This window comes from Puntigrus tetrazona, chromosome 16 (assembly GCF_018831695.1).
Source record: "Puntigrus tetrazona isolate hp1 chromosome 16, ASM1883169v1, whole genome shotgun sequence".
NCBI classification, from domain to species: Eukaryota; Metazoa; Chordata; class Actinopteri; order Cypriniformes; family Cyprinidae; genus Puntigrus; species Puntigrus tetrazona.
Window position 1 is genome coordinate 24,745,738 of NC_056714.1, and position 17,993 is coordinate 24,763,730.

General features: G+C 36.7%; 1 protein-coding gene across 13 annotated transcripts in view; it reads right to left on the reverse strand.

Annotated features, from left to right (window-relative positions):
* The window catches only part of ptprub (protein tyrosine phosphatase receptor type Ub), a 182,077-nt gene that overhangs the window by 119,144 nt on the left and 44,940 nt on the right, over window positions 1-17,993 (reverse strand). For all 13 annotated transcript variants that reach the window (XM_043260835.1, XM_043260834.1, XM_043260832.1 and 10 more), the window contains exon 2: window positions 11,230-11,358. In XM_043260835.1, the coding sequence (XP_043116770.1) occupies window positions 11,230-11,358 (129 nt within the window). The remainder of the gene's footprint in view (window positions 1-11,229; window positions 11,359-17,993) is intronic.

The window sequence follows — 17,993 nt, forward strand, 5'->3', positions numbered from 1 at the left end:
AGCGGCGGTCACATAAATAAGAAACTCCAGGTGGCTGCAAGGACACGGGACACAACTCACTCAAGAGAGATCTAGGGGAACAAGGCCAAGTAATTAAGGTTACAGGAAATCATGTACAAACATGAAACAGCCTGCTTATATAAGTGAGGTGGACCTTGTTAAAGCTATCCAGGTGTGGTTGTGCTGAGAGACTCTCTCTTTCTGGGATAACATATTACTTATTGAGTATAATTCAAATAGCCATCCGTCTCCGGAGAGACTTTCTGCTTGCATCAGGCCCACCACATTCATTATCATATCAGTTAAAGTGATTATATGCAAATGGCTCCGCCCAGCAGCCGCGTCTAGATATCAATTACAATGACAGCCAGTCTCGCGCGACGTGTGTTATTATGGTAATTCTTCCCAAAATAGATTGCACCTGAGAAGAACAGAGCAAACGAATAAAAGAAAAAGAGAGCATGTCAGGCGATAAAAGACGAAGATTCTACTTGAACTTTTTACTGAAAAAGAAGACCTAGTATACCAGTATGAGCTAACCAGCATTTCCAACTCAGAAGTCTTGCTTCTTTTAGCAAACACTTTCCCGTGAGACAGAAATATCCAAACAACCATGAGATGAATTATTCTATCTTCTTCTTTTTCTCTCTGCTGGAAAATCCACTTTAAGATGGTGGTGCTTTTTGAAACATAACAACTGGTTTCTATATTGTCTAAACTAACTGGTCAAACTAAGCCGGTTCAAAAGGGTTACATTAGCTTTTATAAACTGGCCATTGGCTGGTCTACAATGAGTTGATGGTTAGTTAGTGTACAATCAACATTTGTAGATTTACACTGGTCATCAGCTAGTCCAAGATGGCTATTAGCTAGTCACTGGGTATTCAGCTAGTTTACGCTGGTTATTAGATGGTAAAATGGTAATAAGCTAGTTTAAGATTGTGATGAGTACAATCTTTAGTTAAACTAAAATGATCATGAACTATAAAAGATTACCATTATCTAGTCAAAGATAATGACCATCGTTGACCACTGAAGTAGCCTTTTAAATATTTTTATTAATTTAGCTAGTCCAAAAAAGTTTTTAGTTTGTCATAAATTATCATTAGCTCAGGAGTTAGTACAAATTGGTCAAAATGGCTGATTTTTCCAAGATTGTCGTTAGCTGTAGTGGATGACAATAAGCTGGTCAAAGTTAAAGACAACCTTTGGCCAAAATTATAAGCAGTCTAAGATGGTCATAAGCTAGTAGATAGGTCACTGCTTGGTCCAAGATAATTGATGACCACAAGCTAGTCAATGCTACAGACAACCCTTGACCTTTGACGTTTAGTTAAAATGGTCTTAGCTAGTCAAAATTATAATTAATTAATCCTAAGTGAAGTGAAGTAAGGTACCCATACTCAGATTTTGTGTTCTGCATTTAACCCATCCAAGTGAGCTCACACACAGCAGTGAACACACACATGGAGCAGTGGGCAGTTGAGGGTTCGGTGCCTTGCTCTCAGTTTAGTCGTGGCAATGAAGGCGGAAAAAGCATTGAAAATTCACTCCCCCGATCTGAGACTCAAACCTGTGACCTCCGGGTTACAAGTACGACTCTCTAACCATTATCTAGTACAAAACTGTCATTAGCTGATCCAAGACAGTAATAAGCTAGTTAAAGATGATAATTAGCTAGTGATAGTACAAACCACTCATTAGTTGGTTCAAGTTGGTCATTAAATGGTGCAAACTAGCAGATCATCTTGCCTTAGAAAACCAGTTAACCAGCTAATGAACAGCTAACAATGCACTACCAAATCCTGAGACCACAATGTTGGAGCACAGGAAGAAAACACTGCTTGTAACTCCACCAATGTATTAACTTTTACCTTAAGTAATTATTTTAATACAGTATATCTATGGTGGAACTATTTTTCATGCTCATGAGATACTAAATGTCAGATGTTTGTGTGCACATGCTCACAGACATAAATAACGACAATGTGTTCATAGACTTTATGAGCTGCCTTCAAGCCTAATGCTGTGGCTAGTCAGCCAGGACACTGAATTACTGGCTTTGAATGTATTAGGCAGCATCTACACCGTGCTCAGCCACGAATGGCTCCAGCACCCCCCGAGGCACTCTCCTCAACCCCTGATTAAAAACCAACCTCCGAGCAGTAAAACACCACCATTTCTTCAGCCAAAAAAGAAGCCAAGTCAGCAGGTCTCATAATATATGCCCTACTCAACACCTGCAGCAAAAAATAAACCCAAACCGCTTATGAAGGTCTGATAGCCATTGAATTTCTCTATAGCCAAATAAATAATCTAAGATCACGGCTTGGCCATCCCGCTATAATAAGAAGCAGTTTAGAAGACCAGCTTATAAAGAGAACTGTCGACATTTCCTACAAAGGAGAAAAAGCGTGACAATGAATAAGATAATCTGTTTAACATTTTTAAACACTGAACTTTTTATATTACATTCACGCTGAGTGTCGTGTCACAGGCTAATTCGTGTCACGCAGCTAGACAGAGTTTAAATTGGCCCGGAAAGACGTGGGCAGCCCTTTTTGTGACTAGCTTTTCACAGCGCTAGTCTAATGCCACATTTGAAATGGCTTTAAGTGCAGCTCTGAATTACCGTGAAAGATAACATGTCAGTGACATAGAAAGAGAGAGCGGGCAAAGGGTAAAAAGAGAGCAAACACAAGCACCATCAGGGGGTTGTCCCAGAGCCCCATGCTGCTTAGCATAACAGCTAAGCAAGCATGACAACATAAACACAAGCAGCCGTTTTGCCTGCGGGTTAAGCTCCGCACTGGAGCAGAACCCTTAGACACATTACGCCGTTATTCCATCTTCCTCTCTACATCCTCCATCTTAATGTCACAGTCCTATTTATTCAACGAGCCATCGAAAGATAAGCTGCTCGCGATTCGCTATAGCTCGACACGGTCAAGGTGACCACCACTATAGGCTATTTGAAGGTTACGGTCGTAACTTCACTCTCAATTATCCTGTTAAACAGACCTCTTTACTCTGAAAGGTCTCGCCTGCTAGCTGCAAAACAACGTTAATTACAGGGAGGCTGTCGCTAGAGGGGGGCTAACATTAGCATAGTACATGTGCGGATATGCAGTCGCCTCGCTTAATGTCAAGTCCCTGTGGGTGTTTTCTGCTGTAACTTCAAACTAAGAAAAATTAATCCCAAATAAAGAATGGCTTCAGGCTTCAAAATGGTTGTCTGGTGCATTCGATTGGCACAGATTAAAGAGAAAAGACAGTTTGCGCTGGTGTTGTTATTGTTAAAAAAAAACTAGCTTCGGACTGAAACTACTGAAAATAATCTGTAATTGAAAAAAGCTAAAAATAAAATAAAATAAAACTCTGATGATATGTTGCATTGGAAACCAGCTACAAAAAAAAGTTGAAGCAAAAAAAGTGCTAAAATAACTCAAACCAAAACAATTATAAAATTAAATAGGAAAATAGCAAAAGCAGAAAAAAACTGAACTTACAATTAAAACTATAAAATACTAATAAATAACAAACTGGTTAGCAACCCCACTGAAAATATTGTGCAGCAACAAACCCTATTCATGAGACTGTGACCTTATTTGACTAATGAACAATGGGTGCCCTCATTCATAGCAAGTAAACACCGTTAAGCATCATTAGCGATGTTTATTCACAAAAACGCCAGCTCTGAATTCATACTTCAGCATGCAAAGTCAGATAACACAGCTTTTTTCCAATTTATTTTTTGCTTTATAGTCTTCTAATTAGACAAATTGCTGATAATTTGTTATATTGTGATTACCTAAATTACATTTTAATGGTTGCTTGAGGAGAAGAGGCCCTCAGACTAAATGCTTTAATATATAAATCATGTCATGCTATAGTGCTTCCTGACTTCGCAAGAGTTTTCTGTACTGCTCTGGTTGATCGCTGCTCCATCCAATCAATATACCATGTCAAAAATAATGCATTTGCTGAAAAAAAAAAAAAAAAAAGCATTTGTTTCATGAAAGAATTTTAAGAAAAAGATGTCTGTTGTAGTTTTTTTTTTTTTTAAATAAGATTTTTAAAATAATATATAAATAATAGTAATATTGCAATATTATTAGAACTTTGTGTCTGCTTTTCATTTATGGGTGAAAAAGCTGCAGTCATTGCTCCAGGTTTCAGTGTTCTTTGATAAAAAGAATGTTAAAAGCACAGCATTTATGTTATTTCAATGTAATGCATAATGCATAAAACGTACTTATCCCAAAAATGATAGCGTATATAGTTTCAGAAATGTATTATTATATAAAAAAATGCATTGATCAAGCTTACTCCCGAGTTGGTTTTGTGGTCTATGCAAAACTGTCCTACACCTGTAAACGAATCCGCTCAAATGTCCAGAGTCGCATCGCCTATTTCTACGATAACCGATCCACACCTTGTGGTTTTGTCTTACGTTTGGAGTAAATATTAATCTCAATTACAATAACAAGACACAAACAACGTGTAGCACAGTGAGAAAGTTGCTGGCGCTCGATTAATTCAATATTAACCTGACTATCTTGGGAATCAAGCAATTGAGGTCTCTGCAGAATATAAAATGGCATGAAAATGATCTATTTGATATGGGCTGCTGGGTCCTTTCGACACACAAACATAAACCCGCCACATATTTAAAGATTCAGCTAACATCGCATGACAAAGACCTTAAATACTGGGAGCAAGTAAACAACAATAGTTTGCAAAATGAGCACTGCAGACATACATACTACTCATTAAGGTAAATTTACAGCTTAAGTTACTGTACAGGTGATTGTGCAACTATATATTAAACAGTAAAATCAGCCTATATTGCCTCATAAACGCTGAGGAAACTTTTACAAGTGTGGATCTAAAACGCAGACATTCAATTTTATGAGCGTCTCACAGGGGATCTTTAAATTCTTAATGTCACCTCATTCGCCACGAGTTCATGCTAAATAAATAGCATCTCAACAGGGTTGCAGTGGCTTTCACTGGATGTGAAAATGCCTTTATTTTATCCCCTTGTTGCACGCTCTATCTTGCCATTTATTTACTGTGCGTGATTGTAAATATGAACTCTTGTGAATGGGTAGCGGTCCGAGTCTGGCTTTGTGGTTTATGCTATTACGATTGGATTTAGTCTGCCCTGTTAGATTTACACAGCAATTCATTTCCTCATTTCACCTTTCATCCCGGTGGTGTGTCTGAAAATTTACACAGGCATCATTTTTATTCCGTTCCACCAAATCGCTCCCAGGACAAGCATGATGGGTTTATAATTCACCTTTTGTTGAAAATAAATATATAAATAATTTGTACTCTTAACCATGAAATAAATCAGCAGCTCCATTTCATCCGCCGTGCTTTATGTTTTGCAATAATAGAAAGGGGCTGGAAGTGTTATAGTAGTTTGCGTGTTTAGAGACATTTTTAGTGAAACAGTTCTTTAGTGTGCAAAATAAACGCATTTCATACAATATTGAAAAGTGTTGATAAAAAGTTTATGGCAGGACACGTCGACCAGTGTTCCAACAAAATTCTGTTCAGCCTTCAGTCATCTAATACAGAAATATAAGTCACGTCTATTTTACTACCATACTCATCGAGCTTTGATCTCACGCGCACTTTGATGATGGAATTTCAATCATATGGATGGTGAGGTTTTTGTTTGGGACCTTTGTCAAGAGCCGATTCCATTACGAGGTGCTAAACGTATAACTTCAGACTCTGGGCTGAGACACTTATAAAAGAGAGACACTTCTCAGATCAGATGAAAGTTCAAAGAGAAGCGGAGGATCATTGTATTAATCCAAGAGTTTCTGAAAAATTGAACACTAGAGAGGCATGATTAATCAATTCTTTGCACTAAGTTGAGAGCCACGGGTCTGATTTTAGATGAGATGGTACCTATATATACACCTGCAGACTTGCAGAATGCTTTCATGCTTTTTTTCCATCACAAAAAACTAAAGTGTTCTGAAAATGTTCTTTCCAGTAATACACCCTAGGACACCTGTACTTCTCAGTGCCAGTAGTGTATGGAAAAAAAATCTGAGACTGATTGGTTTTTATTTAGCAAGGATGTGCTTGCAAATCGCAAATCAAAACTATAGACAAATATTTCTATATTTATATTATTATTGTTTTATTTATACTTCTAAAATGTTGTTCTTTTGAAAATTGTATTCAAAGAATCTTGGAAAATAGCAGTTTCCAGAAGAATACAACGGAGCAGTTTTTTACCTTGATGATAACAAAAAAAATGTGCCTTAAATCAGCATTTCTGAAGGATCACGTGACACTGAAAACTGAAAAAAAAATGTTTTTTACTGTAATACTATTTCACAATATTACTGATTTACTATATATATTTATCAAATAAATGCAGGCTTGGTGAGCAAGCAACATTTTCAAAAATATTTAAAAAGCTTTAACAAACCAAACTTTTGAGATGTGGTGAACTTCTAAAAATGTTTTTTTGTGCTACCACTAGTTTATTTTGCGATGACTGACGCTTACATCATCCCTTAAACCAGTATAAGATATTTTTACTGGTTAAAAAAAAGAAAAAGAATAGAAAACATTTGCATGATATTACATTTATTGTCACTATAATCACTAAAACTAAATAAATAAGAAAGAATTTGAAGGAAAAAAAAACTCTACGATTATATTGTCTACATATTGTCTTTATCGGTAATTCATAATTATGAACACGCAAAACTGTTTACAACCAAGTTCTTAATAAAAAAAAGAGAGGCTGATGGGATATTTATTTGCCTAACCACCCTATTTGTAGAGAAGTACTGAACAGAAATAACCAGCACTCCAGCTTCTTGTTTTCACCCAGCGACTGAGACATCCTTCCAAAATAGACCTGGTCATAAACAAGTCCAAACATAAACACGCTGCCTAATTCAAAATAATTGCAGCACGCAGCAAACTCCATTCCATCCATATGTGTGGAGAGGCGCTTTTGAGAGTCCCAGAGCAGAAGTCAGTGATTGAGAGACAGCGGATGGAGGCAGGCAGCTCTGGGCTTCAGGAAACTTTATTAGATCATTGAGGGAAGCCAGCCAGGTCTGATAATGACCCTACAACTCCACCAGATGTGTCTCCCCACCAACTTCCTCTGTCAGGGGCCCCTGTGGTCTCTCATATCAGTGATGAATAAGGCCTGGGCATCAGAGTGTGGATAATGTGCAGATGGGACACGAGCCTGCTGTTTGAGAAAGGTGAAGGGCGGCTGGTAATAAAGACCTACAGGTCTCTGATCAGCAGCGTGTGCCTCGGTGCCTCTCTGACTAAAGAGGGACGTAATAAGATACAACATGCCCAGAGAATTGCCTGGCTCTAGCGCTAATATCTGTGGGAACCTGCTTCCAGTGAGGAGATTACAGCAGATCTCTGCCGGACCCAGAGGTCTGGCTTAAGATGAGAATGGACCAATTAGGTTATAAGTGCTGCAGGTTTCTCTGCCTCTTATGTTGACTGAGGGGTCTTTCTGTTTCTAACCCATCCACCGGATTCAGCGCAGGAGGATAAAGACAGTAGACTGCAGTGTGACGGACCATCAACTAACAATAGGATAAGAAATAATCTCCTTGCAAATTAATGTTAACTGCTTGACCTCAAGAGTATGTGCCTCTACTCTGCTTGCTTAAATGAATGTTAGCCACATATGAGTGATAGAACAGAGATGTGGTTTAAGTCAGAGCGTAAGAATGAAAGACTAAACCCCAATTGAAAAAAATAAATCAAATCAAAAGACATACCGATGAAGTCCGTGAAAAAAGTGATCTGAGAACTTTTCCCTAGTGGAAAACGTACAATCATAGGTTATCGAGGGTTTTCATTATTCCAGGACTCCATATGGAAACATACTTATATTTATGCATTTGGTGGTACCTTTGATTCAAAGCAATTAAGCAATATAAAGTATGTGAAATCATGAGAAACGAAACCACAATTTCACCGTATTGTGACAGGTTTGAGTAAGGCTGCACAATATGTGTTATATATTAATATTTAATATTAAATGGGATAGATAGATAGATTAAAAAAATTATATATATATATATATATATATATATATATATATATATATATATATAGCTTTTGTTAAAATAATTATAATTACAAAAAAATCTCTTCTTTGGATAAATATTTTAAATGCAAACAAACAGAACATTGCATATATTTTTGTACATTTTAATTGTACTTTTTTTTCACAATAATGTAAATGTGAAAATGCAATTCTGCTCCCTGTGGGTATCACCAGTACCCCTCCCTAAACCTCTTCCTCATACAGAAAATCTGAGTTTGTCTCTTAACACAGGTTATCGCTGCAAAACCTAACCACTTTATCCACACACAGGAACCAAACTTATACCCGTCCCCTTGTAATAGTCTTATCTTCTAAGCAAAAGTTAGCACAGCGCCGTGCTCTGAATTAAGATGGGCGACAGTGACAGGATCTCAGTAACGTCAAGAACTGAGGAAAAATACGGCTGGGCCTTGTTTAGGAGAGCTCAATGTTTGCAGATCGAGACAGAAACAACATGAAAGGATCCATTTTGCCATCAGTACCACTGCAGTTTCTGACCTAGTTTCCCAAAGCCAATGCACCCCATGTTAAGACGATCAAAATCTGACGGTTAAAACGTCTGTGTGGGGTTCTCCGTTTAAAAAAATACATGGTAAACGCCCACCGCAGGGCGAACGTGTGATGTCAATGTCTGTTTACGTTCACACCATCAAACACTTCCTGCTGTGTTTCCAAGGTGTGACATCATTCTCACCTACTTAAACTTTGCATGCCTAGACTCATCTGTTGCCCTCAGAGAAGAGTGAATGTCACACGACAGACAGTCCGCTTTAATTAAACCCAGAGGGAAATGTATTAATTACTGCACAGCGCCTGTGACTGCGGGTGAGGTGTCTTGGGTCTGCATATGATTAGAATGCTGATTATGATGCGCTGTGGAGGATTCCATCATCCTCAACCGTCCTAATCACTCATTCATATATTTAACACAAGCTGATTCTGGTTTGGCTTTAGTACTACTTTCGCTATTTGAAAAGTGCTCCCTTCTCAGTTCCTAAACTTCAAGCTGATTTGTCATTTTCACAATCGTTTAGTTTGATAGCAAATTATGCAAGATCTTTTAGAAATGCTGAATGTAGAAATCACAATACTTGATAGAAATTAAATGGTGTATATATACACACATATATATATATACACACCATTCAATTTCTATCAAGTATTGTGATTTCTACATTTTCTACATTCATCTACATTCTATATATATATATATATATATATATATATATATATATATATATATAGAGAGAGAGAGAGAGAGAGAGAGAGAGAGAGAGAGAGAGAGAGAGAGAGAGAGAGAGATATTTATATATTTTATAAAAATAATAAATTGTATTTACAAATAAATTCATATTTATATTTTATATAATTATTATTAATAATGAATTTTTCATTAAATGACACTAGATAAAGACAAAAGGTACTGAACTGTATTTTTTATACAATCTTCGATCATCAATCTTCTACGAAGTTCTGTAAATGTATCACTTTCTTGAGAAAATAGTACCAAAGGGTTTTTGTTTTTTAATTATTGCCATTTAGATCTATTAATTATTGGTGTGATAAAGTTTTACAATGACATTCTATTGTATTTTATTTTATTTTATTATACACACTATTATTATTTTATTGCAGATGTACTGCTACGTTTGTTGATGTCTACTCATGAAGATTAGGGACAGCCGGTCCTTTCTGTAAATTCTTATTCCTCTGGTAGTCTTTGACCTTCCATTCAAACCGGTGTAGATTATAGTGCTTTGGATCACATTGCCCCTGAGACATGTTTTTCACAAGCCTCTCTTATCCAGGTCCCCTGTGTTTTACTTCATCACTGAGAACCTTACCTAGTTTTTTTTTTTTTTTTTTTTATCTGTTTCACTGTGTCATCGGCATCCTATCTCTCCTCCCATCGAAGTCCTTGCGATCCATCTGTCTCTTTCACTGACTTACCACCAATGTCTGCCTAATCCAATTACTAGTTCTGCACTTCCTTGCCTCCCTCTGCTTGTTTTGATCTAGTTTCAACAATGGCTCTCAATAAAAGCCCCTTCCCAGCAGGCCGTGCACATCTCTCTGACACTTCCCGTTCAGGATGGGCTACATTTCAAAAGAACTCATTGATTGTCGGGATTGATTTGTTTCAGGCGGGTCCAAACTCTTAATCACTTCTGTTTCGTCGGTTGACATGGACAGAATAAGACATCAAGAGATGACTCATGACTCTACCTTTCTTACTGCACCTGCTTGTTTTGACTGGACAACGTTAAATGGCATGTGATTGCATCCGTGCCAGGGGAATTCTATTCATTTTCTGCAGCAATCCTATCGACAAAATTTGAATATAGGCTGCATATTCCCAGTGGTTCCTGATCTGATGATATCAACACGTTTAACATATGTAACATTTTCCAAATATGTAGAGAAGTGTGAATGAAACAAGAAAAAAAATAATGAGCATGCTGCAATGGGGGCTGTCATTCCAGCTGTCAGAAGGAAGGTATACAGGATGAATGGGTTTGTTCTGGGTGATTATTATTATTATTACTACTATTTATAATAATTATTATAATTATAAAATTAATAATAAAATTGAATATGAAATGCAGAAATAACATTTTTATACTATAATTTTAAGAATTTTAAGAATGTAAATACCTTATTTTTTATATATAATATTTTTCTAATGATATATAATAATGGAAAAAAATTACTAATAAAACAATTATAAATAATAATAATAATAATAATAATAATAATAATAATATATTGAGTTGAGAGTTCCATCGAGATAATGTCAAACAAATAATATTACATATTTGTTTAATATATTAAATTAATATATATATATATATATATATATATATATATATATATATATATATATATATATATATATATAAAAACAAAAAACAAAACTACAAGTAAACTAAAATATAAATAAATAAACAGCATGCTGCGATGGGGGCCGTCCTTCCAGCTGTCACTCTGATGAGGCCAGTAGGAGGCCATCCGAGATGGACAGGTCCACGGTGTGAAATGGTTTGCGACACAGTGTGAAATAAACTGGCAGAATAAGAATGGGCAATGCTGGGCAGACTTACCGCGCAGGAGATCAGAGGTGGAGTGTGGCGAGGCGTGAGCGCGGAACAGCTGCCAATCAAAGTCATCCTCCTCCCCTTGGCTGAACTCGCACAGGCTGGGGTCGGAGTCCTCATCAAACGTACAGCCCGCTGCAGAGAAGCAAAACAACTTATCGGTCTTGATGCAAGTCCATGACTTCCCCTCATTAAAAACCTTAAACGGCCTGGGATACGTGCTTCCTGCTTAACCTGACAAGTCTCTGTACATGAATTATTAAAAGCGTCTGGTCGTATATTTAAAAGCCTCCGGGGCAATAACATTTCATTTGGACAACATTTGATCTGCAATTTGTTGACACTAAAATGTGCATTACAATACGACTCCTCGATCCTCTGGGGAGGTTAATGTGGCTGCAGGCAGACGTGCGACGACCCCCTGGCCCGGCAGCCTAATTAAGCAGCCGTGTGTTATTTGGGGCTCTGTTTCATCATGCGAGCCCCTGTGATCTGATTTCTGTTTGTGCAGAGTGAGAAGTGCCAGACTGCACACCCACATACATTTCCAACACCGGCTCTTTAGCCAGACAGCATTCGCCAAAGCAATCAAGCCTCCGTTCAAGAAGCACCGCAAGACATCTCCAAGGACACACACACACACACACACACCTCACCTCCACCGATCAATCATCAATACTGGCTGAAGACTTACAACACAAACACTGAGGTAGACCAATTTATCAGCGAGGACCAATTAAACTGAGGAGGATAACAGTGCATGCTTAAGTTGCGAATACCCTCGTGATTATTACTATATATTAATTATTATTACATCTTAATTAAAGTGTTTTATGAACTACTTATTTATTCATTCATTCATTCGTAGTACATAAAATTATATGTTTAATATGTTGAATTGAACAGAGTAACAAAAATTATACTGGCAGTAATATGGATGATCAGTAGTTTTTGCAATTGTTAAATAATAAAAGATACAAACACAATTAACAGACACATACTACTACTACAACATATTATTATTTGCAAAATTATTATTAATAGTTGCATCTACTGTCAGCCTTATCATTGAATGTTATTTTATAAAGGCATTCTTAATTACTTTATATTTTGTGGGGTTTTTTAACTTTTATTTTAATATTTTACTGAACAACACTACTAGTACTACTAGTACTAGTACTAGTACTAATAAGAATAATAATAAATACTGCTAATATCAACACAAGGCTGTCAGTAGATGTTGCAGTAGTAATCAGCAAAGCAGCAACAGTTATAATTTCAAAATTACATATAATTATAAATTAGGGTTTTCAAATGATTAATTATTAAAATGTGTGTGCTGTGTATATTATATGAATACACACGCAAGCAGGCATACAGTAATGAAAAATATATATAATACACATGTTTGTGCAGAGTGAGTGCGCGTGATAAGTACACACAGTAGACAAATACATATTATGTAAAAACTAATTTTTATTTTAGACATGATTAATTGCAATTAATGCTAGTGAACTGACAAGTGACCATCCTTTTTGGTTTTTTTTAAATCACCACTTGCTGAAAAACCATATACATTTCTACACCAGTCCCATTAAAAAAAAAAAAAGTTAACAAACTTTCTGTTAGGCCTTGAATACAGGGTCAAGTAATACTTTAATCTTCCTGTAACTATTCCAAACTATTATTCTAATCCATCAGGGACTTCTTAAACTTCTCAGCCTGCAACTATTTTCAGTTCCACATTACATTTAATACGCAGCACATTCGCGACCTCGGGGCAGCGGCTTAATGCGCCACAGCCTGAGCACCTCGCCACATCTGCTGTGGTCCGTCACATTAGCCGTGTAGGGTGAGAAAGAGCAGGCAGCGGCGGGCAGTCCACAAATCCCAGTCACACGCTGCTGACTTGAGCCAAGTCAAAGCAGACGGGGCAGAGGGGACAGAAATCATGCAGGCAATGGCTTTGACAATAACTACGACATCAAGGTGACCCTCACAGCTGACTGCCTCATTACTGCCACCTCTGGGCCTGCCCCAACAACGGACAAATGTGGATAGTTTTATATCTGGCTACTGCAACATTTTGGTTGATTGCACTTTTTTTTTTAAGTATCTGTGCTTGCATAATAGACAATAGATTTTCTTGTATCCGACCTAAAGGTCTTAGTAAGTTAATATTAAATACTGTCAAACACTTTTTTTTTTAAAAGGCATTAATACTTAATAGCATGGAACTATTAAATTTATCAAAAGTGCCCGGGAAGATATTTATAAAGAGTGCTATTTTAAATAAATGCCGTTTTGAACTTTCCATTCATGAAAGAATCTTAAAAAAATTTAACCGTTTCCATAAAAATATAAAGCCGCACAACTGTTTTTAACATTGGTAATAAGACGAAAATTAATCTTTTAATCAAATACATTAATCTTGGGTAGATAAAAAGACTAAATTCACAAAAGTAAGATATTATAAATTATATTGTCAAATTATATTCAAAACCGGATACGTCTGCTGTTACATCACTTTGTAGCATACAGTATACCAGTAGTAAGAAATGCCAAAACAAAATCCTTCCCACTGTTATCAATCCATGACTCTGACTGAAGTTTGAATCGGCTTACTAAACTACACGCATCAAAAATATTGTTTAGTATATTGTTTACCATATCATCAGAGGCACCTCACCGCTCAAAGAATTATTAACGGAATACTTAAAGAATCAAAATCGCATAATTGTTGACTGGAAACCGACTCAGGAGCAGAATCATTACATTCCTTGCAAATCCGATCCCTATTACTCTTGTGAGCCAGAACAAAAGGCGGCGAGAATCATCCCAGAGCTTTTGTCCCAGTAGGTTTCATTTACGCCATTCGCTAACAGCTCAGCGCAGGGATCTGTTTCTGTAGGAGCGGGAAAAGATACTAAAGCTGACAAACTGAGACCTTATTTAGACAATTACTCCTCTCCTTCCAAAGCCAAAGACATTTGAGACGTTCTCAGAAAATCCTGAGAGAAACGTGGAACGCCCAGCTTTTCTTTCCATCAGTACACATCATCTTAAAGCCAGGCACAAACGATTTACCATCATGACTGAACAACAACAATCAAGTCTTCCTCACTAGTCCCGCAAACCCCTCGCCTCAGCCTCGTCATGACTGCCTCCAATAAGTAATTACAATATAATTTGGCACAGCAACACAACACAGAGAAAACATCAGGCTTGAGCCACTGCCAGGGTTGAAAGCCCCTTGGCTAGAGAGCATGAAGGCTTTTGTGTGTGCAGGCTCATCCGCTTGTTTTGTTTATTAATGTGAACAAGTTCCCTTTGGAGAGTTAGGCTGTTATTAGCCTTCATTAAAATTTTGAAGAATTGGCTTGTCTGAGCCCTCTAAGGACATACCAATGAATCCTGATGCGTTCAGGCTATCAATAGCTTTAAACCTGCAGATGAAGAATCAGATTAATTACAAAACCTCTTCTCTTTTTTTCAATATGCTTTTAACCAATTTACTGTCAACAGATGGTATTACACAAAGAATGTTCTGTTGCTGATTGCATGACAGTGGATCTTGTAGCAGAAGGATATGGATTAATTAATTTACTTAAATAGCATTTTAATTAAATATATATAGTTTTAAATACTATATGCAGTTATACTGTACGATACTATAATCCTGTAATTATTGCTGGGGATTTTCAGTGATTTTTTGTATATATTGAGTAAGCCACCGATTCATTCAGTGATCCGAACACTCAATCATTTCAGAAAAAAAAGGAACTCTTTTACAGTGACTCAATAAAAAAAAATACTGGTTCATGCAGGAAGTGAGTGTCTAAATTCAGTTCAAAGCTAAATCATTAAGAAATTACCTTTAAAAAGCATAACAGAAGGGAAGTATGTGATTTCAGAAGCAGGCATTGAATCACTTACCCAACCGAATCATTTAAAAACAAAAAAAAAGTTTTGTTGGGGAAAGATCCACAAGTGTTTAATTTGCCAAATTTCGACAATGCCAAAATAAAGAGTAACTTGCAATTCAGTGTATAAAATAAGTGAACTAACATTCATTTCTAGCTTATTTGGACTGTTTTCTAAAAGCATGACTGAATCCCTGTACTCTTTATTGCAAAATGGATCAACAAAGGGAATACAATATTTTTTAAAGGTACAGAAAACAGAGAAATATGCCAGAGACAAAAAAGTCCCTATTTTAGCATCAAACTGACAGTATTATCATGTTTTGCTTTGGGAACACCAAAAACTTTTTTGCTAAAGATGTAACTACACCTCAACTGAAACCCAGAAGCAATGATACAGATCAAAGAACTATATCTGACGACATGGATCTGCTGAAAACAGTACAGATTTAATCTTTACCACAAAATGTTGTGTCTTCAGAGGTTGTAAGGATCTGCTTGCTAGCTATCTGGGGTTCTACTACAGAGAAAAGAGCAGGGACAAGACAAATAGGATGTTGTCAGAGGATCAGGGGAATGTCTCAGATTTATCTAGAGCAGTAATGTTAGAGAGAGGCAATTTGTTTAACAATGCTTCCAGGTTAGCACTACCTTGCCAAGGGATATTTAAAGTGTGTCCCACTTTGAAATGTGCATCCTAGCTGAACCTCAACTTGCCTTCTGAGTTTTATTTTGTCATAAATTAGATTCCTCTCTCTAGTCATGTTCTCATGAGGTTTGTGACATCCCTCACTGCCTCTTCTTTAAATTGAGTTCCTGTGGCACTGAAACCCACCTTTAATACTGGTAGAAAATTCCAAATGTCTAAAATAAATAAATATGTATTGATAAACAAAAAAAGACTTCATTCAAGATTTATATACAGTATATATACATACATACATACATATAAATATATATACATATTATAATTAGAGCATTAAGCTTTATACTTAAATGAAAAAAAAATTAGATGGTCTTAACTACTATGTTATAGTTCTTAATACTATATTAATCATTTGATACAGTGAACTTATTCTGTACATCCATGTTTTTACATTGCACTTATATATATATATAATATTATGCAGTTGCATCTGTAATTAACTTTTGTAATTACATTCATAATTACACTGTTGACCCCATCTCTTCCACCTTAACCCACCCTTAAACCTACCCACACCACCAAATCGGTCTCTAACCTTAACCTCAATAACAGAAAAAGAGTTTTGCAATACAATAAGTATATTGTACTTGCAAGCACATTGTTAAAGCCACCTAATATAAAGTACGACAAAAATATTTTCTTTCTTGTTTTAAAAATTCCACCAGAAAACAAGTGCACTGGCACCTACGATGTTACACAGACAAAACGCTTGACAGTGTCGCGTGTGTAATATTTTGAGACACTCTAGCATGACAAAAGTCATATTGCATGTCAGTAAACCAAAATCAAAACGACTGCATCCCAAATGCAGTTTAGCACATCATCCGCATCTTTTTATACACACACACATAGCTGCAGGCGTCCACACTGTGATTGTGTAATATTCTGTTTGTGGTCAGTTGTCGCCTGCCACCAACGGTTAACACAGTCTGCCATATGTGGCACGAAAAGTTAAGTTTCTAATATTGCCCTAAAATGTTTTACAGTCAAAAAAACTGCTCTCTGCGGCTGAAAATGATTTGTTGTCATTAACAGCCAAACACGATGATCCTCTTGTTGAGCCAACTCAGTTTTTTAACCAAGACTAAGTAATTTATGGGATTTGAAATTAATTAGTTTCTTTGCATCTCTCCTCCAAGAGCACTAGCTCTTTGATTAGCATCTCATGGGTATACTGAGAGAAGACGGCACTCCATACGAACTAGCTGTTAGCTTCCCCGTGTTTTCAGCAGCCGTTGAAACCCGCTCCTGCGTTAATCAGACATTCCCTCACTGCTTAGGCACGTGGCTGGAATGCGCCGCGGCTGTCTGGGCCTCAGCCTAGCTCCTCCGCTAGCCTCATTAGCATCCTGGCGCATTGCCCCAACCAAGCATCAAGACAAAGACAAACCCTGTTTGTGTTGAGCAGGGAAGTCTCTCGCCACTCTACTGCAAGGCCATTCATTCTTTCTTAGCACTCACAATGAATGCATTTCATTTCCTACCCCTGGATTTAATGAGGGAGTCCAAACTCGCACAGTGGCAGCCATACAGAGCGGAGGAAGTATCACAGATTCTTTCCACAATCTATGTAACAATGGTCCAAAGATGGATGTGCTACTGTAGACTAGAACTTTGTGAAAAATACAATGGTCTTATTGGGTCTTATCATGGTGCTACCGAATTGCAAGGAGCTGGAATGGTTGATGAACTGAATCCTGAACAAACCTCATGTATGGCCACAATGCTACACTAAACTAGCAATCCAAAAACTGGCCCAAAATATACAGTATATAATAAAAATATCAATTAAGCCAAAAACAAAAAAACATTTTTTTTTCTGGGATGTAACCAAGACAGCACTGAAGCTTTTTTAAAAAAATACTTAAATTCTAAAAAAATACTATCTGTAGTCATTCAAAGCTGAAATACATATAATAATAAAAATACATATCACATAAAAGTAAAACATGTGTAAAATGAACTCAAAAAAATCCAAATGCTGCCTTGCTAAGAATTACAAAAAAGCCACAACTTAAACTTGAATTTAAGATACATGCATAGATACATACATACATACAAGAACCATATAAAAAAAATAAAAATAATAAAATATTTTTCAGGGAATTACACTGGCCATGCTGTATGATTTTGATTCAATA